General features: G+C 43.7%; 1 protein-coding gene across 1 annotated transcript; it reads right to left on the bottom strand.

The window, feature by feature from the left end:
* Positions 1 to 3,430: 3,430 nt before the first annotated feature.
* Positions 3,431 to 23,800, bottom strand: WNT10B (Wnt family member 10B). Its single transcript, XM_042453680.1, has 4 exons — positions 23,725 to 23,800; positions 17,363 to 17,625; positions 8,819 to 9,171; positions 3,431 to 3,889 (listed from the first exon to the last, which is right to left on the bottom strand). Exons 1-4 carry the CDS (start codon positions 23,796 to 23,798, stop codon positions 3,431 to 3,433), a joined length of 1,149 nt encoding a protein of 382 aa, XP_042309614.1. The 5' UTR covers positions 23,799 to 23,800.
* Positions 23,801 to 25,523: the final 1,723 nt, after the last annotated feature.

Genomic DNA, 25,523 nt, shown 5'->3' with positions numbered 1-25,523 from the left:
TTAAATCAAAGGTTGGATGATCATCTATCAAGGACATTTTACCAGTAGATTTCCTCCTACACTGAAGGAGAGTAGGTCTAGACCACCCTTGGTGTCCCTTCCCACTCTACAATTAAGATTTATTTTATACACATGAAGGAAGATGAGCAAACACACAGTCAGCTACCTTGGTGGTTCATTCATACAAGGAATTTGCTTCCCCTGTCTCAAATCACTACTCTGTTAACCAGCAAGTGGACCTGCCAATGTCACTGTATGTAATCTGAAAGGTATAGATTGTACATTACACAAGAGGGCACTAGTGAGTAGTGGTGCAACAGTTCCTTTTCCCTTACCATAACAGTCATCCCAACTGAAGAGGCACCTATCTGAGCTGCTTATATTTCAGATGCTCCAAGAAAAAATAAAATGAAAACAAAGATCCTTTAATGAGGAAAACAGTTCTATCTTCTCCAAGCCCAGATTCTGGGAAAAACAAGAGAAACTGAATTGTTGGGATATTTCTGCCCCATTCAAATCCTTGTTCTCCTTAACAGCTTCCCAGATTCATTCCCTTTCCCCCACTTTGTATGTATTAAAGAATCCATTCACTTGTATGGAGGAGAGGAAAACATATTTTCCCCGTTCTGTTGTCTCAAGGTGCATTTCCAGTTATTAATTTATTTTTCTTTATGTTCTTATTTAAGATGAAGGAAGACAGTGAGAAATAAGTCATTTTGCCATTGCCTGGGTGTCAGAGATAAAATGGGTCTATTTTGGCATGATTTGGCCAGTTTGATGTAAGATTTGGCCAGCTTGATGAAGCTAGCTTCCAAAGGGGGGAAAACCCAATTAAGAGTAACTAGCTAGCAAACGTAGTAAGTCTTAACTGGAATGCATATAGGGTTAATTCCCTTTTTATACCATTTCTGTTGTGCATGGTGACAAATTTATTTTTCTGCTCCCAGCCATTCTAGGAACTGTTTTGTACAATATGTTCTTGTATGAATGTACAATGAAATCACCACTTAAAAGCTAACCAGCCCTGTTCGCAGGTAAAGATCCCTAGCTCTGTTGTTGTGTGCCTTCAAGTCATTTCCAGCTTATGGTGACCCTAAGGCAAACCTATCATGTTTTTTCCCGAGGCTGTGAGTATGTGACTTGCTCAAGGTCACCCAGTGGGTTTCTGTGGTGGAGCAAGGATTTATACCCTGGTCTCCAGAGTCATAGCTTAACACTCAAACCATTACAAAATGCTAGCTCCTGCCTAGCTCTGTTACCTTACATGATGTAGGCTTTTGTGTTGCTCCATTTGACTTTTCGTAAGTCCTCTTACAATCTACAATATTTTTTATTTTGCTTTGTTTTACCAGTGAACAGGCTGAGGATGCAAGATTAAATGGTTAATTAAAAATCTTTTGGCACAAGATTTGCTACACATGCAAATATACATAAGAAACTGGACTTTCTTTCACCACAGATTCTTAAACACCTTTTGGATGGTGACATACCTGGGGATGCTTTGGCTATGGATGCTATAATGGAAGAAGGGTGAACTAAATGACCCTTAGAGTTCCATCCATCTGAATGATTATAAGTGCTTAAGGCATTACATGTGTCTATGGCAAAATTGATGTTCGCTCAAGACAGCAGAATAGCTTGAGCCATTTATTGCTAACATTACGGCTGCCTGCCCCACATACACCCAGGCCTGTGAAGCAAATGGCCTTTGGTCATAGATCCAGCTATGAGAATTGAGGTAGGAAGCAAAAGTGACACCCCCCCATCAGTAATACAAACAGGTTTTACAAATGCAGATTAATAAAGAAGGTTGAAGGCCATGCAGGAGTAGATCCAAGTGCCATTTTGCTGGGGTTGCTGTTATAGATCAGTTGTTGTTGCTTTTCTGAACAACTGCATACCCTCCCAATGTTTTACAGATAAAAATTGTAACACATGTGATGTGACCAAGCAACATTGTTGTTGTCAAGATGCCCCCCCCCAAAAAAAACCCACCATATTAATGAGGAAGAACACACGAACTAGAAGAGACTCCAGTAGTTTACTTTTCCCTCAGCCTACTGGGGAGGACAGGAGCTGACCACTTTTTCTCCTCTACTCTCTAATGAATTAATTGAGAGCAAACTGCTTTTGCAGCAACTGAAGTAAGAAAGTAGAAGGAGCAGAGAGAAACTGGGCCATTTTAAAAGCAGTTGAAAAAGTAGGATAACAGGATAAATCAGGATGGTGCCTGCCAAACTAGGACAGTTGGAGAGTATACAACTGCAGTACAGTTGTCCCTCCACATTCGCTAGGGTTAGGGGCACATGACCTCCATGAATATGGAAAAACCGCAAATAACAAAAACACTGTTTTTACCTGAGAGGACACCTCTCTAGAAATCTCTAGGTCCTCCAGTGCAACTCTGTGGTCAATGTCCAACATACACTGACCATAGAATGGCACTGGAGTAGCTACAAATGGTCTTTCAGTGCAACTTTTAGTTATAGTTGACCATAGAGTTGCACTGGAGGACCTAGACAGTCCTAGAGAGAACATATTAATGAAATCTGTGAAGAATCAAATCCGCAAATATCAAATCCGCAAATATGGAGGGATGACTGTATTTGCAAACCTATCTCCACATTATTTATTTATTTATTTATTTACGGTATTTATACCCCGCCCTTCAGCCCTAAAGGCTCTCAGAGCGGCATTATACCCCCTAAAAGGAAGGGTGTAGTTTTCTGTCTAATCTATACACATGCGCACACATGCTCACCTGTACACACATAAAAAGCTTTCTAGCCAAAGATTTAGTACTTTCTTCACATCTTTCTCCACTACTGCACTGTAACCCGGGAACGAATGGTCCCTAGTCTCCAACACTAGTCTGAGTCCTGGAGAAACCAGCCTAGGATTTTTGCTGCTTCTGTTTCTCTTTTTACTTTTTTAGTGGGCCACCCTGCAACAGACATTTAAGATGTGAACTAATGGGACTTCCATGGCCTGCACTTAACCCCAGCCTCCCCCATAATATTTAGATGGCCCTTCGCTGCAAAGCCAGATACACCACCACAGAGAAAGAGAAGTGCAGCAAGTGACTGTCTTTTAAAGACTCTTCCATGCCAAATGGAGAATTTTCATCTTTAAAGGCTATTAATTTGCAAGCACACTTCCTCTCTGCAGTCATTCCTGTCATAGCACTTAGAGAGGCCAAGACACCAAGCATCTTCAACAACTTTGTGGCAGAACCACAGGAAACTCGGCTGTACTCTCTGGGGAACGTGGCCTTCTGAGGTGTGACTCCATCTCAGAGCTCCTCATTTGCATATGCAGACTGATGCTGGCAGCTGTGCATTTGATATTCAGCCTAGCTGGAGGATGGCCCTTTGTGGAACTCCTGAGCCCATGTAGTTGTACCACCTTTGGGGCACTGCCTTACCCCCATTCACTTGCAGATGCTGACCCACTCGGTGGCAGGGCACTCCTCACACTGCACATGGCAGCACCAATGGAAGCGGCAATGGCAACGCTGGGCTTGCATCTCCTGCAGCACATTGTGCCCACGGCCACAGCATAGGCTGTCACAGCCGTCTGGCGTGGTGCTTCCTTTTACACAAGAGCGGCCATGGGTGCCTGATGAACCCAGGCTCAGGTCAGGCTCACAAAAATCAGGGGAGGGTTCATAGAAAATGAGGTGCTTGGCCAAGCGGGAGCTGTGGAGCCGTGGCCGGAAAGCTCCAGAGTTGCTGTTGTGGGGCCACAGGAGTATGGCCTGGTCCATTCGTTCCCTTAGGTTAGAGCCCACATGTTGGAAATCAGGAGGTGCCAACCAACATGTCCGGAACTGGCAGCTCCCTGAGGGTCCATGGCATTTACATCTTCGCTGTCTCAGCTCTGAAACAACCTGCCAGGAGAGGGGAAGGAGAAGGAGAAAGAGTTTTAGCAGTCAGAAAACATTGGGCTACACTCTGCTGTAGGGGATTGTTTTCCTATTTAGTTTCCTGTTGAAGGGGCCTACAAAGCAGCTATCCCTCTCAGGTGAAGCATCTGGCAGCTATTGGGTATTCTCTATGTGACGTTAAAGCTACACTCCCTCCCACCTGACAATTCTATAGAAATTGTCATATCAGTATTACAACTTTATCTTCCTTCCAGGGACAACTTGCAGCCTAAGCAAAAAACAAAACAAAAACAAAAACAAAAACAAAACAAAACAGCTAGCATGAATCACTCATGGGCTGAATGAGGTGGCCCCTTCCTTTAGCATTTTGGAGTGATGCATACTCCCAGTACTTACTTCAGAAGCCGTAGAAGCTATAGTATATCTTGATTTCAGTAAGGTCTTTGACAAGGTTCCCCATGACATTCTTGCAAACAAGCTGGTAAAATGTGGGCTAGACAAAGGAACTGTTAAATGGATCTGTAATTGGTTGACTAACTGAATGCAAAGGGTGCTCAACAATGGCTCCTTTTCATCCTGGAGAGAAGTGACCAGTGGGGTCCCACAGGGCTCTGTCCTGGGCCCAGTGCTATTCAACATCTTTATCAATGACTTGGATGACAGCATTTGGGAGCATACTCATCAAATTTGCAGATGACAGCAAATTAGGAGGAATAGCTAATACCCCAGAGGACAGGATCAAGATTCAAAATGACCTGAATAGACTAGAAAGCTGGGCCAACGCTTAACAAAATGAAATTCAACACAGAGAAATGTAAGGTATTGCACTTAGGGCAGAAAAATGAAATGCACAGATATAGGATGGGGGACACCTGGCTGAATGAAACTACGTGTGAAAGGGATCTAGGAGTCCAAGTAGACCACAAGTTGAACATGAGTCAACAGTGCGATGCGGCAGCTAACAAGGCCAATGTGATTTTAGGCTGCATCAATAAAAGTATAGTGTCTAGAATAGATCAAGTGAAGTAATAGTGCCATTCTATTCTCCTTTGGTCAGATCCCACCTGGAATACAGTGTCCAGTTCTGGGCACCACAATTCAAAAAGGATGTTGAGAAACTGGAGCATGTCCAAAGGAGGGTAACTAAAACGGTGAAGGGTCTGGAAACCATGCCCTATGAGGAACTACTTAGGGAGCTGGGTATATTTAGCCTGCAGAAAAGAAGATTAAGAGGTGATATGATAGCTCTGTTTAAATATTTGAAGGGATGTCATATTGAGGAGGGAGCAAGCTTGTTTTCTGCTGCTCCACAGAACAGGACCCAGAACAATGGATGCAAGCTGCAGGAAAAGAGATTCCACCTCAACATTAGGAGGAACTTCCTGACAGTAAGGGCTGTATGACAGTGGAACACACTCCTTCCTCGGAGGGTAGTGGAGTCTCCTTCCCTGGAGGTCTTTAAACAGAGACTGGATGGCCACCTGTTGGGGATGCTTTGAATGTGTTTTCCTGCATGACTGGGGGTTGGACTGGATGGCCCTTGTGGTCTCTTCCAACTCTATGATTCTATGAAATACAGTAAGATCAATCCCTGGTTGTCTTTGCAACTTTGTTGGGGGGGGGCTTTATTTTTCTGAGGTGAGTTTTTGCATGCATTCAGAAGTGATAAATAGGAGATCATCATATGAGGCTTGAAAAGTGGAATAAAAGGAGGATAGTAACATCTATGTTGGAACCTTATAAGACGATGTAGCTTCCCCTTTCTGTGACTGTAGCATATCTTTTCATTGATGTGCAAAGCCTGTCAATAGCCACCAACAGCACTGCTGTTGCATTAGCCCTCATGTGCAGTTCCAAGGCTGGCCAGTCAATGTGGACTCAGTCTCCTTCTCCCCACTCCCCCTCACTAGTCCTGAGAAGGCTTGTTTTCTCCTTTTTATACTTTCTTTTCTTTTCTTCCCAAAAAACCCAAAGCATGCATAGTAGTGTAATAGGGCAGGGAGGCAGGCATAAACAGCAGTCTGGGAAAGAGAGTGCAGACCACTGATGGTGGCAACAGTGCCATTTCCACCATTTCAGACATGTGCAATAAGCACTGCTCCCAAACTGGTATGTAGTTGGTTCCTTTCATTAATGTGACTGCAGCAAGAACAGGGTTTGTGCGATAACCTCTGTACTGTAGTGTGTTATTTACAATTTTCAGTGGTTAAAATGCATTTGCAAGCTAAAGAACCAAACCAAACCAACTAAAACCCTGAATTCTACTTTCCAACCGATTCCACTTTCTAGCAGTGTCCCATAACCCATCAGTCCTTAAACCATCAGATATGTGGGAGCTTCCCGGACAGGATCCCTCTATGCCTTCCTCAAGCTCCACCCTTAACTGTTACCACCAGTAGCCTCCCAACTTTTTCTGAAAGAGACAATAGACAAAGCAACATTACAGGTACATCTGGTGGAAACTTGGGAGAGGACCTTTGCAATGGCTGGCCCCAAGCTCTGGAACTGCTTTCCCAAATAAGTTATTTATTAATTAAAATATTTATACCTTGTCCAGGGTGGCTTGCAACAGCATTAAAACAGGTCAACCAGGCAAACACAGTAAGATAGTTTAAATAAACTAAAGCATATTAAATGATATTACAAATTAAAAACAGGTTTAAAAATTTAAACATTTTTTAAAATTGTAAATAAGTCTTTAGATTGCATTAATGAAGCCGAAAGGCTTTGGTAAACCGCCAAGTTTTAACTTGGCACCAGAGTGCTGGCACCAGTCGGGCCTCCAAGTACAGCCTCTGTGCTGAAATGTAATGTAGCAACATTGTTGTTGTTTTTTAAAGGCCAAGGGTAGCAAGCACTGGCAACTCACAGATCAAGCACCTGAAGAAAGGGCTCATCCCAGAACACAGTGGGGAGAGATTCTTCCTTGGCTCAGTCCATCCCTTGCCCTAGAGCAGGGGTGGGAGCTCAGTGGACCTCTAGATGTTATTGGATTTCAACTCCCAGGCACCCAAGCCAACATAGCCAATGATGAAGAATGCTGAGAGATGCAGTCTAACAACATCTAGAGGTCTGCATTATTCCCATACCTGGCATACCGTATGACATTTGTCAACTATAGGCCTAAAACCAATTGTTAGTATCAACTACAGTAGACTTCCCGGACCAGCAAGAATTTGGCAGCTCAGCACTTACACACCTTCCAATGATGCAACAGGTTTACTCTAGCTGGGAACTATTGGGCTGAACAGACTGCCCCTAAGGGGTGGCCTGCAGCCACCCCTTTCAATGCCGGATCGGGGCTGTGGCAACTACTTGCTACAGCCTCAATCTTAAAACAACAACAAAAACCAAAAAGTCTCATGCACAGCATGCATCTCTTGTTTAGGAGTAACTAATCACTTCTAAGAAGCTTCTGGCAGCATGAACTGTCTCCAAAATCAAAGTATATGTTCCTTATGTAAAATGGGCCAAAAGGGGTGCATGTCACCTGTGTTGTCCACTCCTACCATAGATCATGAAGAGATGGAGCACAACATAGGGGGTCTTTTGGCTCATAGGATCTATTCCTTTCTTAACTTATTTCTCATAGACTGTATGCTGCAGGGCTGGGAAGATTTCAAGCTTCTGGGATCTAATCAAAATGTCAAAAAGGTTGATGGAGTTGCCAACTCTCAGAGGCTAAAAGGCTGCATTAGTCTCCTGGAAGAATTTGGAAGGACACAAAACTTCTCTTGGTCCTTCCTGTGAATAAATTGACATTTCTGGTCCCAATCACCCTCTGGAGGCAGGAGGGGCAGGCATTTTGCCATGTTATTTGTCCTTCGTGACCATGTTAGGCCTAGGAGAGACCTTTTATTAACAATGGAAGAGATGCATTAGTCACATCTGGTTCACCTCCCAAATTGGCGCAGGGAGGCTCAAAAAGTGGTGTAAATGTCCCTAAGTCACCCAAACGGCATCTAGGGGTAGTAGTTGGTGGCAAAAAAAAAATTGATTTTTCACCTACTATTTTTTTAACCCTGGGAATAGGCTGCATGCCACAATTTTTGCACCTATGAACTAGATCCTTCTGATCCACCAACTGAAATCTAATATAAACAACATATACTCAGAATTAAACCATTCAGAACCCAGGAATTGTTTTGAGGAGTAGTCACAGTCTTTCTACATAGTCATTTTGTTATTGCTACCGCAGGCCAATTAGGAGTTAGAAATCTTTCCTGATTTACTGCTGATTAACAAAGGCCTGCTGCTGGATCCCAGTCTACTTTCTGCCCAACCCTTCACAACAGCACCTAACACACCATTTAAGAATAATGAAATAAAGTGTTAAATATGGATCTTTTCAGCTTAACACTGTCATTTTACATAATCGCCAAATTTTCTTTACAACCATAAGAGCCTTGCAATGAATTTTGCAATGAATCTTCAAATGAATTATAATTAAAAGAAGGAGAATCCTGAAGATGTCGAATAACACTAGACTTCATATCACACCTATATTACAGCCAGCATGGCATATGCACATAAATATGCTTTGTGAACCCAATTCTGGGTGTGACCGCTATCTCCCAGATGAAACCAGCTCCATCAGTTGTTGTTGTTGTTGTTGTGTGCCCTTATGTAGTTTCCAGCTTATGACAACCCTATGGCAACTCTATTACAGGTTTTTCCTGGGGCTGAGAGTGTATGATTCACTCAAGGTCACCAATGAGTTTCCACAGTTGAGTGGGGAATGGAACCTTGATCTCCAGAGTCATAATTCAACCTTAAACCACTCCATCATGCTGCCTCTCCATCCTTTATCTATGCCAATTACTACTGCTTGCACTAACCCCCCCAAAAAAAACTTGTCCCCCTATTCAAGATACTTTATTTATTTATTTATTTATTTATACCATGCTTTCCCTCCAGAATTAGGCCTCCTACCTTCCTGCCTACACGGTGGCTGTGCAGCTGCATTCGTGCGTGAGCATCACGTGGTTTTCCCCGAGGGTCCAAGAAATGTCGAGCAAATCTCTGGGCATAGTCAAAGTCTGCGCTGCAGCCCCCCCATTCCCAGGTGTCCTGTGGACCAGGCTCCCCCCACCATGAGGATGGCACCGTGGTCAGGCCCTTGCCCCTGCTGAGAGTTTGCAGTTGGCTGAGCTTCAGTTTCTGGTTCTCGGTGCCTTGCCTGGCACAGCCACAGCCTTGTAGCTCCCCAAGGCTACAAGCCGTGGCTACTGCATGAGTCACACCAGCCGCCAGCAATGAGAAAGCAAATGCACTTTCCCGGAAGCCTGTGGAGACAAGACATGAGAGAGGAAAGAAGGTAAGTTCGAGATGTACCTGGAGACAGTTCAAATAACCAAACCCTGAACAAGAAGTGTAGAAGAAACAGGCATCCCAAGATTGGTTCCAGGTCTGAACTTTCAGGTACAACACAGAATTTTGCTTTCTTTGATAACATAATTTGGGATTGTGTAGCACCTTGGTGACAAACTGTGCAAAAGAATTGTAGCATAAGCTTTTGTAGCTTAGTTTTGGTCTGTTTCCTGCATACAGCTGAAGAAGTAGATCAGGTCTACGAAACCTCATGCTACAACTTCTTTTGCACAGTTAATCTCAAAAGTGCTATAGGACCCCAAATTTTGTTATCAAAGAAAGCAAAATTCTCCAACTACTGGCACAAATCAAATCAAATCAAACATTTGTGTATGTAGTTGCTGAACTCTCACCCTTTCTTCTGCATCTGTTATTTGTGGGAAGCAACCAAGAGCAACAGCTAAGCAGGGCGCTTCTGCTCCCACTCTTGCCATTGGAATGATTTCCATCCCGCATTATCTGACTACTGCCATTTTGTCATATAGTGTCCACATAGACTTTTCCAGACAACCCCCACCCCATTTCTGAAAGCTGAGGGACATTTTTCTCCCTGATGCTCAACTTCCGTTGCTTGTGCAGTGATGTAATTGTGTATATGGAGCCATGCTTAAGATCAGCTGAGAACATCTTCTTAGTAATATTGCTGCTGTGCCAAGTTAGAGCATCAGCAGCTGCACTGTAATGAAAGAGTGCCCTTCCCTGAGTCCAATGCCAAAGTCCTTGAGGATTTTCAAACTGTCATAAAAGTTTTCTCATTGGGCTGGGCTAGGATTAAGCATGTTGAGGGGATGTAGGCGTGTGCTCCTAGCAATTTATATGCTGATCATCATTGTTTAAAACAGAGACTAGAAGATTAGTTTTTAAACAGTAGTGTGTTTGCAGAGTCTGTTTCTTGTTTTTAAAAAATGCACAGGGCATTACTTGATGTTTTACAAATAACACATTAATAACATATTGGGGGGGGGTCTTCCAACTCTATGATTCTATTATTCTAAGTCTTGTTTTTATTTTTATTTTTTTATTCTTCTTTCTACCATGGTTGTTTTTGTTTTTGTGTACCTTCTGATAATTTCTTTCTATTATTTTACCAATTAATCTCTGGCTACCTTTTCCAAATACTCATGTGCTTATTGACCCAGAAAGCAGTATTGTCACTTGTGAAATCTGCTCTCTAAGTTCCGGTTTAATATCAAAGAATAAAGTCTTAAAATCATTGTGACTGTTTTACTTAAGACAGAGTTAGCAAGGGGTTACTGAAAGACACATTTAATTCTGTGCCAGGTCTTAATTATCATGGCTTTCCCAAAGAATACAAGAATTTGCTATGTTTTTTTAAATGGGGGGGGACTTCTGTCAAATAGTTCCGTTTTCCACAAAACTACCATTCCCAAGCTTCCCTACAGAACACAGGAAGCTGCCTTATAGTGAAATAGTCCATGAGTCCATCTAGCCTAGTACAAGATTGTCAATTCTGGTTGACAATAGTGTCTTTCTAGGGATTCAGGCAGGATTCTTTTCCTGGTGTTCCTTGGTCGTCTTCCATCCAAGTACTAACTAGGCCTAACTTTTTAGCATTTGAAATCACAGACAGGTACATTCAGGTGGTATGGTGCTACAATGAAGGTTATTTACTATGAAGCCAGTCCCTAGTATACCAGTGACTCACTACAGTGCAATCCTAAGCAATCCTAAACATGTCCACTCAGAGATATCCTCCACTTAGTTCAATGGGATTCATATGTATGCCTGGGAATGCAGTTTCAGACCTTGATCTAAGTGATACAGGGAAATCTCTAAATCAGAATGTGTTTGTTTGGTAGCATAGGCAAGTCCTCTGCCTCAACATGATACCTATCCTGCTATCTATCACTTCTAGAACAGAACTGATCTTCATCAGTTCTACTACACCTGGGATTCTCCAGTGCCAATGAAATAATCTAACAAATTATCTGGTATAGAGACCTTCACGAAGATAAGGCATGTATTTTGGGTTATCAGACAGATGGGAATTATAGCAAAAAATGTGTTGCAGACAATTATCTTTATGCCCAGGAGGTCCTTAAATACCATAGAGCCTGCACATTTCATGCTTTAGTATACAAAGGGTCTTGTAGCACCTTGTAGCATCAAATATGCATCTAAGGAAGTAGGCTCAAGTTTACAAAAGCTCAGGCTACCAGCTTTTTTTCTCTCAGTTAATCTCAAAGGTGCTACAAGATCCCTTTGCATACTGATTTTCAGTGATGTAGACTCAAGTTGATTAATTCAGACTCAAGCCACTTCAGTGAACCCTACTTGGATTTGACTTGGTAATAAATGACTCAGTGACTTGACTTGGGACTTGTATATTTTTAGCAACTGAAGGGCGAAACAGACCAGCTCTAAATGCTGGCCTCCCGGCGACTTGGGGTCATGGCGTTTAAATGCTGCATGTCCCCAAGATGCCCAGAAGCTGCCCAGACACGGGCAGGCTTCCAGGCAGTCTGGCAGCACGATGTTTATACACCACATGCCACAAGAGTGCTGTAAAGCTGTGATAGGGTGGGAAAAGTTGGCTTTTTGCTGGTGCAAAAAGGAGGCAATTTCCCACTTCTTTTTTGGGCCAGCAAAAAGGTGGACTGGGGCTGTGGTGTGCGGTTGCCTCAGACCCAATCCAGCTTTCTCAGGAACAGCTTCAAGCCACCCCTTTGAGGCAATCTATTTCACCCCCAACTTGCTGGTGTCATTCACTTCAAGCAGCAGGCAAGACTTGCGTCCATAGCATGCAGTGCATTTCTCAAAGGGGAACAGCAAGTATGTTAGACAATGGGCTTGAGGCAGAAGGATCCTTCTAAAGCTTTTCAAAAACTTTAAAAGATTCCACTGATGTACAGCAGGGACAGACTTCCAAGCAGATCTCAAGCTTTGCTTTAAGCCTATTGCTGAACACATGTACTATTCTCCTCTAAGAAATATGTGTTACCTCCTTATTTTCCTGTTAAAAGTTGGCTCCCAGTCTTGGGACTCAACTTAAGACTAGATTTGAAAATACCTTGCAAGGACCTGAGACTTGCCTTGAAATTTGAAAGTAAATGCTTGGAGTAAAAGTCTTGAATATATCACTGGTGATTTTTCCAGACTAACATGGCTATGTCTTTGAATTTTAATGTTAGGTTTATTTTAATGTTCTACACCATCAAGCTTCTTAGAAAGGAAATGCTCATGTACATATTAGTCTCAATGTATATGCCCTTGTATATACTACCAAGACATCTACCTTTTATTTACTACCCCAATTTTAACAGCTTTTCCAGGCAGATCTGGTAATTGTTACTGCATTTTTCTTTCAGATCTTATTAATAAAATTACTCTTAAGATTGCAGAATATTGTACTATAGCCTCTTTTGCTAGGAACTAGATGGTTAACCCTTTGTGGTAATTTCAGCAGTTAAGATGATGACTGTGAGGATCACAAGGTAGGCAGGCTGGCAGTTCAAGACCCAAGCGTCATGTGACGGAGTGAGCTCCTGTCACTAGTCCCAGCTTCTGCCAAACTAGCAGTTCAAAAACTTGTACTGTAAAAGTGCAAGTAAATAGGTACCACTTCAGTGGGAAGGTAACAGCGTTCTGTGCAGTCACGCTGGGCACATGATCAGAGTCATCTTTAACAGTGCTGGCTCTTCAGCTTAGTAACGGAGATGAGCACCACACCCTACAGTCAGACATGACTTGACAACCTTGTCAAACGGGAAACCTTTACCTTTACCTTTTTAGCAGGCTGAACTAAGTTCCTTATGGAAGATACTTATTTTTCTATCATACAGAGTTAGCTAATGTGTTGCAGTTTAAGTGTTGGGACTAGGATGCTGGGAAACCAGGTTCAAATCGCTGTTAGGCCATGGAAACCCACTTTCAACAAGTCACACTCACTCAGCCTCAAAGGACGGCAAGGAAAAATCCCTTCTGAACAAATCTTGCTAAGTAAACCCCATGATAGGTTTCCCCTAGAGGTGACATAAGTAAGAAATGACTTGAAGGCACACAACAACATTTGCATTGCTAGAATTTTCCTGGATTTGTAACCTGTACCTGTTTGTTTTGTCCTTGCCTGTTTTCTAACTATAAAGGCTGGTCTTCAACCACAATAAAGTTATGGATGGATGTGCATCCATTAGTCCCAGCATATTTCTTTCATTTGTATTTTGATCTGCTAAAGCCTTTCCATTGATCTCTATATCCCATCCTTTTGCCCCACTCAGAAACTGCCCCAGTCCCGAGAAATTGGGATGAAGAGCTTCCCCTCCCCACTGCAGCTTCATGATGATGATGACACATGGAGGAATGGTTGGGCCCAGGTGCTGGAGGTTGCAGCTTGCTGAGGCTCCTGCCTGCTCAGGAGGCTGACTTTGATCTGAGGTTTAAATTTAGAACAGGTTCCTTCAAAGCCATATTAATAAAAGAGACCCAAATGACAAAAGAAAGGAGCTCCCTGCCAACTTGCCTCTGGGGTCAGGTGTTGGCCATTGTGCATACAACTGAGGAAAGATGGCTGGTGAAGACTCACCAAAGAGAAAGAACTTGTGTTGGCACATATAAAGAAGGAAAGATGGGTCAGGGCAAACTCCAGGTACCAGGAAGGGTGGGGAGAGTTTGGTAACATACACCCTTTCAAAAAAAAAAAATCCCTCCCCATTTGCAGAATAGGTAAAGAAGAAATGCCTAATTATTGCTTGCTGTTCTTTATAGTATAGTGGTTGAGTGTTAGACTGGAAGTCTGGGAGACCAAAGTTCAAATCCCTGCCCAGCAATGGAAACCCACTAAGTGAACCTGGGCAAATCACACCTCTAATGAAGCCTATGTTAAATTTCCTCTGAATAAATCTTGCCAAGGAAAACTGAGGAGAGGGTTGCTGGAAGTTGGAAAGTAGGATTTGAAAGCACAGAACACACATATACACAGAGTTGTACCAAAATCATTCAGTTCTCTACAGATTCCCAGTTTCAATTTGGCATTTGGAAGAGTGCTGTCAAATAAATCAAGAATAAACCCCTGGGATCGCTGACTTCTGGCCCACCAACCATCATTCAATTTGTGGCAGTGATGGCAAACAGTTAAGACTGTAACCTAAAATAGTGACCCTTCTTCTAATATGAAATCAATCCCTTTTTGCTTCTATTAAAACTGAAAATGCAGCCATGCTTCACAGGCAAGGTACACTAGCATGCAAAGAAAGAGCTGCTGGTATGCCACAAGAAATATATAAATCCTATCATACAAAGACCTTATGTGCCAGAACTATGAACCCCCAGAAGAGTCTACCACTGATAATCTGGCATATTTCCAGTTGGTGTAGAGGTAAACTCAGGACGCTAAATTATATGGAATTGTAGTGGTTAGTAGCTTGTAAACCCTGACCTTAGTCCAACCATTAGTCTTAACCAGAGTAGGCCTACCAAATCCATTGCTGAGTGGTAAGTGAAATTGATTCAATGGGTTTACTCTAATAGAGAGTAGCAATTAAATTTAGGTCTCTGTCTCTGCACTGAGAACAATTAAATAAAACGGGGAACCTGCGCTCCACCAGATGCTATTGGACTCCAAGACCCATCACCCCAGTCAGCATTACGAGTGGTCAGAGAAGATGGGAGTTGTAGTCCAATAAAATTTAAAGAATCAATGGGCATATTCCAAAGTTTAGAGGACTACACAACTCAATTTTTGGCTGTTCCAGACGGTACCACAGTGCGCTGTTGCACCTGCCATTTTGAGCAATCAGATGTGATGTCACATAACTTCCAATCAACTTTTGGGTTGCTTTTTAGTGGGGTTTGTTTTCTGTTTTGGGATGTAGTGTGGCATTTCAAAGTGTTCTGGAGCAGTTGGGACTTTTTCTTCAGTCCAAAATTGTAGGGGTGGCGTGTCTATTTTTTTCAAGGCTTTGGGGGCTGTTGGGGGGCTCTCTGGGGCTGCACTAGACCTCCTTAATGATTGCATAAGAACTTCAGGCTGCATGATTCCCACTTTTGATCTAGCACAGAGGTGCACATTATTGGATCCGCCAGACATTGTTGAACTGCAAATCCCAGCAACACTCTTCATTGTAGCCAATGAGGATGAATGTTGTCATTCATTGTAGTCCAACAAAATCTCGAGGGTTACACGATTCCCATCCCTGATCAGGAGAGACAAAATTTCCCTATCCGTGAATGTAATTATTGAATTGCACCCAGAAGTGAGATGTAACAAAATTATCCTGCCCAATGGAAACTGAAGGACCAGCAATGCTGCAGGCATCATACAAAGATGCAGGAGGCAGCCTCTCCTTAATGAATGCTTCATCATGCTTCAGGGCTACTTTCCAGTTCATTCTCTCAAACTCAGAAGTTCATGAGTAAAGGCAAATCAAGTAAATTACTCTTGCTTTTCTATCTGTACAGGGCAGCAAACTTACTGCTATTATGTGATATGCCATTTAATCAATTACTAATCAGCCCTGTTCCAGCCTCTTTAAATGTCTAATGGTTATCAATCAGTCCTTGAATAAGTGATATGCAGATGTTGCAAGATGCTGCAGAGTCTTATAAATAAAAAAGAAAATAACTTTGGCCCAATGTCCTCTCTACCTGTTGACAAGTAAGTCCCGCTATAAAAGGATGCAATAAATCCTGATATGTCTTCTTCCTCTTCCTCCTCCTCCTCCTCTTCTGTCCTTGCTGTTGCACTCTCCACAGGAGTACTCCCATTCAGGGTTCCAGCCAGCTAGTTAGCCATGCTTTCCTCCACAAAACTTTATAGTACAAGCTGTGAGGAACTCAAGTAGGCACACCCCTTCTTTCTCATCCTGTCCTCGCCATCCCATTTTCCTTTCCCAGCTAACAGCATTCAGTGGCTCCAGGGCTCCATTAAATATATTCAGCCCTCATTAAAATTGTTTTGTGAGTAGGTAGGGATCTCATCTCCTTGGCTGCATCTGCACTACAGAAATAATGCAGCTTGACACCACTTTAATGGCTCAATGGCTCAATGCATGCTATGGAATTCTGGGATCTGTAGTTTTGTGAGATATTCAGCCTTCTCTGACAGAGAGCTCTTGTGCTACAACAAACTACCAACCCCAGAGGTCCATAGGATGGAGCTGTGACAGTTAAAGTCGTGCCAAACTGCATGAATTCTGCAGTGTAGCTGCAGCCCTTCTGGGGCAATCTCATACCCCACAATTATAGCACTGTGATATCACCTTTAACTTCTACAGCTCCATTACAGATTGCTAGGGATTGTAGCTTCATGGGTATTAGGAAACCTCAGCTGCAAAGTTCCTCTAGGACCTCACAAACCTAGAAACCCCGGGACTCCTTTGGATGTTGCCAGGGCAATCAAAGTGGATTTAAATTGTTGTAACCGTGTAGTGTAAAAGGCTCTTGGGGCCCAAACAGGCAGGCCAAAATAAAGCTGCTTCAGGTCACATTGGACGTATACTGTTTAAATGACAGTCACATTTTAAGAGGCCAGAAGCTGTGCCAAAGCTGTGTGCCAGTCCTTAAGACTGAAGTGTGGCTTTGGCACAGCTTTCAGACTCTTAGGACACATGCATCATTTAAACAACATACCTCCAAAGTGACCCGCAGCAGCTTTATTTTGGCCTGTCTGTTCAGGCCCTTGGTTTTTATTTTGCATTTGCCTGTTCCTCCATGTTCTTGATGATTCCTGACAGAATGCCAATTCCTCTCCTCTTCTTCATTTCTGGGCTTCATTTCTGTCTCCACATAGGTACCAAATTCACTATGAACAAGAGTGAAAGGAATTGCTGGGGGGGGGGGGTTAGGTAGTATGTTGCAAGAATAATCAAGTACGGAATTTGGAAAAATTATTTTGGAGGGGTATGCCCACTGGGGGATTATGGGTGTTGCAGTCCAAGATGTCACATTACCAATCTCTGAGCCAAGGATAAGTAGAACATGATTCCTCCCTTGTTCACATCATGGCAATGTTACTTCTTAATTTTTCGTGGTAACAGTGAGTTTATATTACCAGGGCCTTAGTCATGTTACTTTATAATTTTAATTGCCTGTAAATCCCAGTCATAGATGAGAAAAGTGTCCTGGTGACTTTCCTGAAAACCTGCTCACCTCTTTTGAGGATGGGGCTGTTGAGAAGCATGGTGCCACCACTGCTGAGGTCAGAGCAATCCCAACGCCTCTCTCGGAGCTGGTGCTGGCATTCATGAACGGCCAAGTGGACACCTTGTAAAGCTGAAGCCATCACTTCAGGGCTGCGTGTGCAGAGGCCAAGTTGGCGCCGGCTCAGCCAGGGGAGAGTCATGCACACAGCGTTGGGAGTGAGAACAGGTTCAACCAATGCCTTTGGCCCCAGGAATTCATGGCCCAGGGACCTAGAAGAGAATAGAGAAAATAAAATGCCACCTCCTCTTTGGGAGCAAAGAAACAGAACAAGAGAATACAGCAAAGACAGACAAGTTGGTTTCCCCCTGACCCCAGAATAGATAATAGTGAATGAATGGGGGACAGAAAGATAAAAGAGAACAAAGACTAGCAATATCACACTACACTATTATAGTGCTATTATTCCAGTTTAACCACTATGGCTGCCTGCCGTGGAATTCTGGGGTTTGTAGTTTAGTAAGGCTGAAGAGCTTTCAGGCTGAGAATGCTCAGTGCCCCTGACTAAACTGGAAATCCCAGGATTCCACAGGAGGCAGTCATAGCACTTAAACTGATATAATAGTGCTATAACAGTATAGTGTGCTCTGATGGTATAGCACAATTATCAAAATTCCCACTATACCACTGTGTACTATATTAGTCCTCCTCACTAGGCAAAATTATCTGCAACGACCTGAAAAACTGACATATAATTAATTCTGCCTATGGCCATATGGTCTGACTCAGCAGGAAACTGTGGTGGGTTTCAGACCAATATTTCTTTCTATGAATATGGAGAAGGAGGAGTTCCAAAAAGAGTGGGCTGTGGGTAAAGATCTTGTACAAACCATAATGTATTAATCTTGTTATCCATTCTTCCCAAATTTGACAAAACCCCATCTTTCACACATATTTTTCACCCCATTCAGATAACCTATGCTCCACTTCCAACTGAAAATTGGGAATGAAATTTAATTGCTCTTATGAATTTCATCCAGACCTTGGAAATGTTGGGTTTTTTCAACAACAACTTCCCAGATCCCCTGGGAGCCTCTGGCTGGGGGATTCTGGGAGCTGTGATCTAAAAAAAGTAAGTTTTTCCAAGCTCTAATTTCTATCCCTCTGACAATCATTAGACAGTGGCACCAAACTTACATTTAAGCTAAACATGCTACAGTTTAAGTTCTCAGATCACAAGGGGGCCTCTAAACAAAAACAGCAACCCATAAATGTTAGGCATGAGCCGCATGACACTACTGTGTTAGAATAATGCACATAAAGAGGGGACTTTATGTGAGAATAAGAGACATAGGCCCAGTCCAGATGGGTCGACTAGGACGCCCTCATCACGTGTGAGGGGTGCCTCGGGGTGCACTTCTAGATGCCCCTCGTACCTCACACGTGACGAGGGCATCAAAATGGCAGTGCCCTGTACAGACGGGTGCCACCATTATGACATGCCCGGATGCATAGCGTCCACACATCACAGCACCATTACATCATGAGTGTGCCATTGGCGCACTGTGACGTTGTAATGGCGTCACAAGAAGAACCTGCTTTTCGCGGGTTCTTTTTGGTCCGTGGGGAAGTCCCATGGTTTGGAGGCTGCAGCTTCCCCGAGGACCAAAACTAGGTCCTGGGAGACCGTCCTTTTTGGACAGTCTGTCCCGCGCCTAAGGGCCAGAACAGACAGGCCACAATAAAGCTGCTTTGGGTCACTTTGGAGGTACAGTACAATGTTTAAATGGCACACATATATTAAGAGGCCAGAAGCTGTGCCAAAGCTGCGTTCTAGTCCTTAGGACTGGAGCGTGGCTTTGGCATAGCTTCTAGCTTCTTAGGACTCATGCAGCATTGAAACAACATACCTCCAAAGTGACCCAAAGCAGCTTTATTTTGGCCTGTCTGCTCAGGCCCCAATGTACATAAAGAGGGGACAATATGTTAGATACAACTTAGGCCTACAACATGTCTTATTAAAGCCCTAGTTAGGCATTTCTTCCCACAGATGTTGAGAGAACCCAGGAGTCCTAACTCTGCATCATTCAGTCCTGCAATAAAACCTCTAGATTTCATCCCATTCTTCACTGGGAGAAACCAGGGTCTGATCTGCACTATAGAAATAATGCAGTTTGATACCACTTCAACTGCCATGGCTCAGTGCTATGGAATCTTGGGATTGGCTGTTATGTGAGATATGTTAGTGACCTTTGGTGCCACTACTAATTACAAATCCCAGGATTCCATAACAAGAAACCATGGCAGTTAAAGCAGTGTCACACTGCATTAGTTCTGCATAGCAGAGTAGACCAAGGAATCTTACCTTTGAAACAAACCCTCTTAAACCCCACTTTGCACAGAGAGCTGGAGTTCCTGCATTTTGTCCCACATGCGTGCAGGGCTGCACAAAACCCTCATGGCCATACAGCCCAGCTCTACTATCCGAGGAAGAGCGGTGCACCTGGGTGGCTGAGTTTCTAGGGGGAAATCCCCGGCCTGCCTGCCTGCCTGCCCCCACCCCACACTGGCATCAGATGAAAGCAAGGCTGAGGATCAAAAGCATCCCCCTGCGGGCAGCTCAACACCCAAAAAATGGTTAGGTGGGGGACTGTCTTTGGGGGGGGGGGGGGGGGGGGGGGGATGGGGGGAATGCTCCCATGACACAAGCAGAGAGCTTCTCCCAGCACTAAATCTGTGGCAACAGAGGGAGGAGCAGGAATAACCCGGGCAATGGCAGACAGAGACATGTTGATGTGGGAAAAGGAAACAGAGCCAGGTTTCCTGAAGAGAGGAAGCCACCACAGCAAATATCTGGTGACACTGCACTTGGAATAAATACCAGATACAGTTCTGGTCACTGCATCTGAAAAAGGAGAGCAACTAGAAAAGATCAAGGAGCCGGAGCAACTCCTCTGTGAGAAAAGATTGCAATGTTTAGGGCTGTTTACCTTAGGGAAACATGTGTTCTAAGGAGGTATAATAAGAGGTTTATAAAATTATACATGTTGTGGATAAATTGACTAAGGAACAGCATTTCTGATAAGGAATTTGTTTTTTGTATATTAGTATATTGCTTAATATTTTAGTATTTTAAACTTTTATAGTGTTTGTGTTTATCATCTGTTTTTGATTATATGTGTTTCATGTTCTGACCTTTGGTGAAAACGCTATTATAAATAAACATTGTTGTTATTCAGAAAACATTCAGGGGTAGTTGTGTTGGACATTTAACAAATAACAAAACCCATGCCCCCATTTCTCTCTCCACCTCCCATTCCCCGCCTTAGTCCTTGTCTTACTTCATTTGTGCTGAAACTGAGTTCAAACTGGAAAAGTCATTTGCCCTCCCTTTATCCATTAGGAAAGAGAACAAAGGAGGAGGCAAAATCTTGCTCTTCCCAGTAGGCTCAAACAAAAGCAAACTGCTGTGGCATTCCTAGCTTGTGTGCTTTTCCTTATTAATAACTGTTGCCATCTTAACCACACTCTGATGTTGCTTGCCAGGTGTGTCCTGGTTTTCCTCTGTGAAATACTGGGCAGTATATTTTTATCCCTTCCTCAATAAACCCATGAAAGAAGTTTCTGAAAGAGGAACAGCCATCTCAGACCCCTCCTCTCCTCCTCCTCTTCCTTCTCCTCACCACCACTTTTTCCCCAGACTGAGGCTCAAGGCAGCTTACAAAAGATTAAAACAGATACGGTAAAAATTAAATAAAATATTTAAAATGCATTGTACAATCATAATAATTTTGGCCCCATACAGACAGGCCAAAATAAAGCTGCTTTGGGTCACTTTGGAGGTGTGCTGTTTAAATGTTGCATGCGTCCTAAGAATCCAGAAGCCGTGCCAAAGCCACGATCCAGCCCTAAGGACTGGAGCACAGCTTTGACGCAGCTTTATTCTGGCAGTCTGTATGGGGCCTATTAAACTACCAATAAGTTTAAAAGCAGTTAAAAACAAATACTGTATTTTAAAAGAAGAACAAAAACAATATATAAACCACACGGCATGAAAGGATCTTTGCTCTGAGCAGTCAGCCTGCTGAAACAGTTTTGGAGATCTGTGTGTGTGTGTGTGTGTGTGTGTGTGTGTGTGTTTTCTTAGTATTAACCAGATGGAACCGTGAACAAAACAGGCTGATACAGCCAGGTAAACAAACCTGGATTGAAGGAGCAGAGCATCCTTCAAGTTCATCTCAGTCCAGGAATTTGTGTTTGGTGCCAGAACAGGACTCTTGGCCCTTTGATACAAAGAAACTATTCCAGGCTTTGTCCACCAAGAGATATAATGCTGCATCAACACTGCAAAAATTTGATGCCCCTTTAACTGCCATGGCTGAAAGCTATGAATATATCCGTGTGTGTGTGTGTGTGTGTGTCTATATCTGTATATGTATACCACACACACACACACACAGAGAGAGAGAGAGAGAGAGAGAGAGAGAGAGAGAGAGATACATTAGTGTCCACACTGTCCTGAAGGTATGATGTCATGAAAGTTCCAAAATTCCAATGAATCATGGACCCCTTCTGGATTTTGTAGTTTTCTGAGATATTTAGCCTTCTCTATCAGAGAATTCTGGTGCCACAACAAACTACACATTCCAGAATTCCATAGAATGTAGCCATGGCAGTTAAAGTGGTGTCACACTGCATTAATTCTGAAGTGTGGCAGCAGCCTTCATCCCCACCCCCACCCTATTTGAGGGGAAATGTCCAACTGTGAAAAGGCAGAAATTGTTGGAGATCTACTACAAATCAGTGATCTACCAGTAAATCCTGATCTACCTTCTGCCCACTTATGCCATATATAAAGTATCCCAAACAAAACTTACTCCAGGATGTGCTGGTTAGAGCACTGGATGAACACTTGACAGGCCTATACTTAAATCTGCAGTCAATTGTGAAGCTTTCTGTGTGGGTATGGACCATTCTCTCTTTCTCTCAGCCTAGCATAGTCTACCAGCCAAAATAATGGATGTTATGAGGATAAAAACTGCAAGGAAGAATTCCTTCTCTTTGGAGGAAAGGTGGATTATATACACATGTTTCCACAAACAAGTAGATGTTGCTCCTTCAAACATGCACTGAACCTGACTGTTCCCCAGCTTTCAGCTGTCCTGACTGGAAGACTGGAAGAGAATCATCAATGTACTTAGAAAAAACCCTTCATTAGAATATCTCTCAGGTTTCATTTTCACTGCAGAAATAATCCAGATTGACACCACTTGGCATGACAGTTAAAGTGGTGTCAACCTGGGTTATTTCAGCAGTGCAGATGCAGCCTGGGGCTAAATCTGCATTGCAGAAATAATCCAGTTTTGACACCACCTTTAACTCCCATGGCACAATGCTATGAAATTCTGGGAATTGTAATTTGGTGAGACATTTAGCCTTCTCTGTTAGAGAGCTCTGGTGTCACAACAAACTACAGTTTCCAGAATTTCATAGCATTGGGCCAGGGCAGTTAAGTGGTGTCAACCTGGATTATTTCTGCAGTGCTGATGCAGCCTATTATGAAGTCCTGCCTCCTGCTTCCCCCATTTTTAACCCTCTCAATCAGTGGTTCCCAAACTTTGGTCTTCCAGGTGTTTTGGACTTCAGCTCCCAGAATTCCTGACTGTTGGGCAAGCTGACTGGGGCTTCATGTTGCTGAAGTCTTGGAGGACCAAACTTTGGAAGCCACTGCTCTAGATGACAATGTGGGAAAGTGTGGCCCTTCAAATGGTGTTAGACTGGACTTCCATCAGCCCTTGGCTATCCTAGACAAAGGTGTTGGATGATGGAAATTGCAGTCCAGGAAAATCAGTTGAGTCACAAGTTACCCCATGCTTCTCACTCCAATTTCCTGTCACATCCAGGAATCACACTCCTTAAACATACCCAATATGTTGAAAAGGAGGCAAGGAGGGAGGGAAATAAGTGCAGCTGTACAAGCTGTTTCTTAGCATGATGTTGCTGCCTCTGTTGAGATGGCAGCAATGTAGTGGCTACAGTGCCAACTGGGCAGAAAACATGTCCTGGGTTCCAAGCCAAGAGCAAGGACCTACTGCTAGGCCCTACAAAGACTTGGACAAGTTCCTTGTGGACTGCAACTCCCTGAATCCCCCCCCCCAGCCAGTAGTTGAGGAATTCGGGGGGGGGCCGGCCAAAAAAACCCCCCCCCCCCAAAAAAAAAACTGTGGCCCACACAATCTCTTCCTTGTGGATAACCCAACACCAAAGAAGGTGACTAATACCTAAAGATCTGCCCATTCTTTGGTGATATTGACCCCACTCCAGGAAAAAAAAACCAGCTTCCCCCTCAAATTTATCTCATCATGACTTACCCTCTCCAAAGGCAGAGGCAGGCAGCAAAGAGGCAAGTGTTCACTTGGGAGTTCCTGGAAGCCATGCTGAGCATTAAAGCCTGGGGGCTTTCTAGTATGGCTGCTGGGGGACAGCCCTCTCCTCTTCATGTCCCTGCCAGGGAGGCATTGAAGGATCTGGGGGAGGAAAATTAAAATAAAATGTGAATAACTGAGGCAGAGTGGGCTGGGATGGGGGTCCAGTGGACAAGTGGTTTCCTCCTCCTTCTCTTCCATGGTGCTGAAGGAACTGGAGAGGGCAATAAGGTTGCCAGGTTGAAAATTGGACAAGGCACCTGTCCCTTGCAGTGATTCTCCAACTTTGGTCCTCCAAGAGTTTTGGATTTCATTTCCCAGAAGGCACAGCCACCTTGGCCGACGGTCAGGAATTGTGGGAGCTGAAGTCCAAAAACCTGGAGGACCAGCATTTGGGAATCACTGCTTTAATGGTTGTGTAGAAGAGGGAATTTCCGCAATGGTTGTGTAGAAGAGGCAACATTAAGAAGCAATGCCTGCTGACATACCCTCTTCTGTTGGATATCTTCAAACCATTCCTGACTTATGGCCATTCTAAGGTGAACCTCTCCAGGGATTTCCTTGGCAAGATTTGTCCAGAGCAGGTTTGCCTTTGTGGAGACTGAGAGAGTATGACTTGTTCAGGGTCACCCAGTGGGTCTCCACGGCTGAGCGGTCCTCCGAGGGTCCTCCTAGTCCAACACTCAAAACCATGATCCCACACTGGTTCTGCACAGCCACAAAAGGCACGAGAGCCCTCTCCAGTTTTGACTCTGGCAATCTTGGGTGAAATCTTTTCTGGAAACTGCTTTCGAGAGGCAACTCAAAAGGCCACTCTAGTCTGACATACAAAGAAAGAAAGAAAGAAAGAAAGAAAGGGCCTTTGATGAAATGTATCCTGTTTACTGTGCATTGACTGTTGGACTCTATGGTCCAAAACACACTGTGGAAATTATCCAGTTTGAGACTGCTTTAACTGCCCAGGCTCAATGCTAGGGATTCCGGGAACGGCAGTTTTGTGAGACATTTGGCCTTCTCTCTCAGAGAGAGAGCTCTAATGCCACAATGAACTACAGTCCCCAGGACTCCCTAGCACTGAGCCAGGGCAGTTAAAGCGGTTTCAAACTGGATTATTTCTGCAGTGTGTCTTTCAGGACCCATAAGCTTTTAGAGAGCAGAGTTCAATTTCCAGCTTGGCCATGAAACCCACTTGGGCAAGTCACACTCTCTCAGCTTCTGGGGAAGGCAATGGCAAGCCTCCTCTGAACCAATCTGGCCAAGAAAGGCCCATGATAGGGTTGTCATAAACTGGAAAGGACAACAGCAGCAGCAGCAGCAGCAACAACAACAACAACAATCCCCTTTAGCCACTCTGGGATTCCACCCATCTTGAGTCAAAGGTTGTTGCCTAATTCTTCAGGGTCTGTCTGATCATGCCCTCATTCCTTCTGTCAGAGATGCCCTCCCTCCTTTCCTTTGCCTTAAACCTTATCTTGTGAGCTGCCTTGGGTCCCTTTGGAGGGGGAGATAATAAATAGATTTATTTATTTACTTATTTATTTCATTTCATAAAAACGAAATGAAATAACTCCATTTCTTCTTCCCCCTCCACTTCCACAGACTCCAGCTGGACATCAAGTGGGCTGGGAAGAGGCGAAGAGAGAAGTAGAAGCCACAGGTTTAGTGGTCCGATGTTCTGGACTGCAGCTCCCACTATTCCTGGCTCTTGGCTCTGCTGGCTGGGGCTTCTGGGAGTTGAAGTCCAA

Source organism: Sceloporus undulatus, chromosome 2 (genome assembly GCF_019175285.1).
Source record: "Sceloporus undulatus isolate JIND9_A2432 ecotype Alabama chromosome 2, SceUnd_v1.1, whole genome shotgun sequence".
NCBI classification, from domain to species: Eukaryota; Metazoa; Chordata; class Lepidosauria; order Squamata; family Phrynosomatidae; genus Sceloporus; species Sceloporus undulatus.
The sequence above is the reverse complement of the archived record's forward strand: the minus strand, read 5'-3'. Positions and strand labels throughout refer to the sequence as shown.

What these genes read in the sequence shown, in the direction of transcription:
- WNT10B (XM_042453680.1), bottom strand. Translation starts at nt 23,798, where the DNA reads ATGCTCAGCATGGCTTCCAGGAACTCCCAAGTGAACACTTGCCTCTTT. An exon ending in TGCCTCTGCCTTTGGAGAGG is followed by an intron (nt 17,626 to 23,724) that starts GTAAGTCATGAT and finishes ATTCTCTTCTAG; the next exon opens with GTCCCTGGGCCATGAATTCC. An exon ending in GCCACCGTGTAGGCAGGAAG is followed by an intron (nt 3,890 to 8,818) that starts GTAGGAGGCCTA and finishes CTCTCCTGGCAG; the next exon opens with GTTGTTTCAGAGCTGAGACA.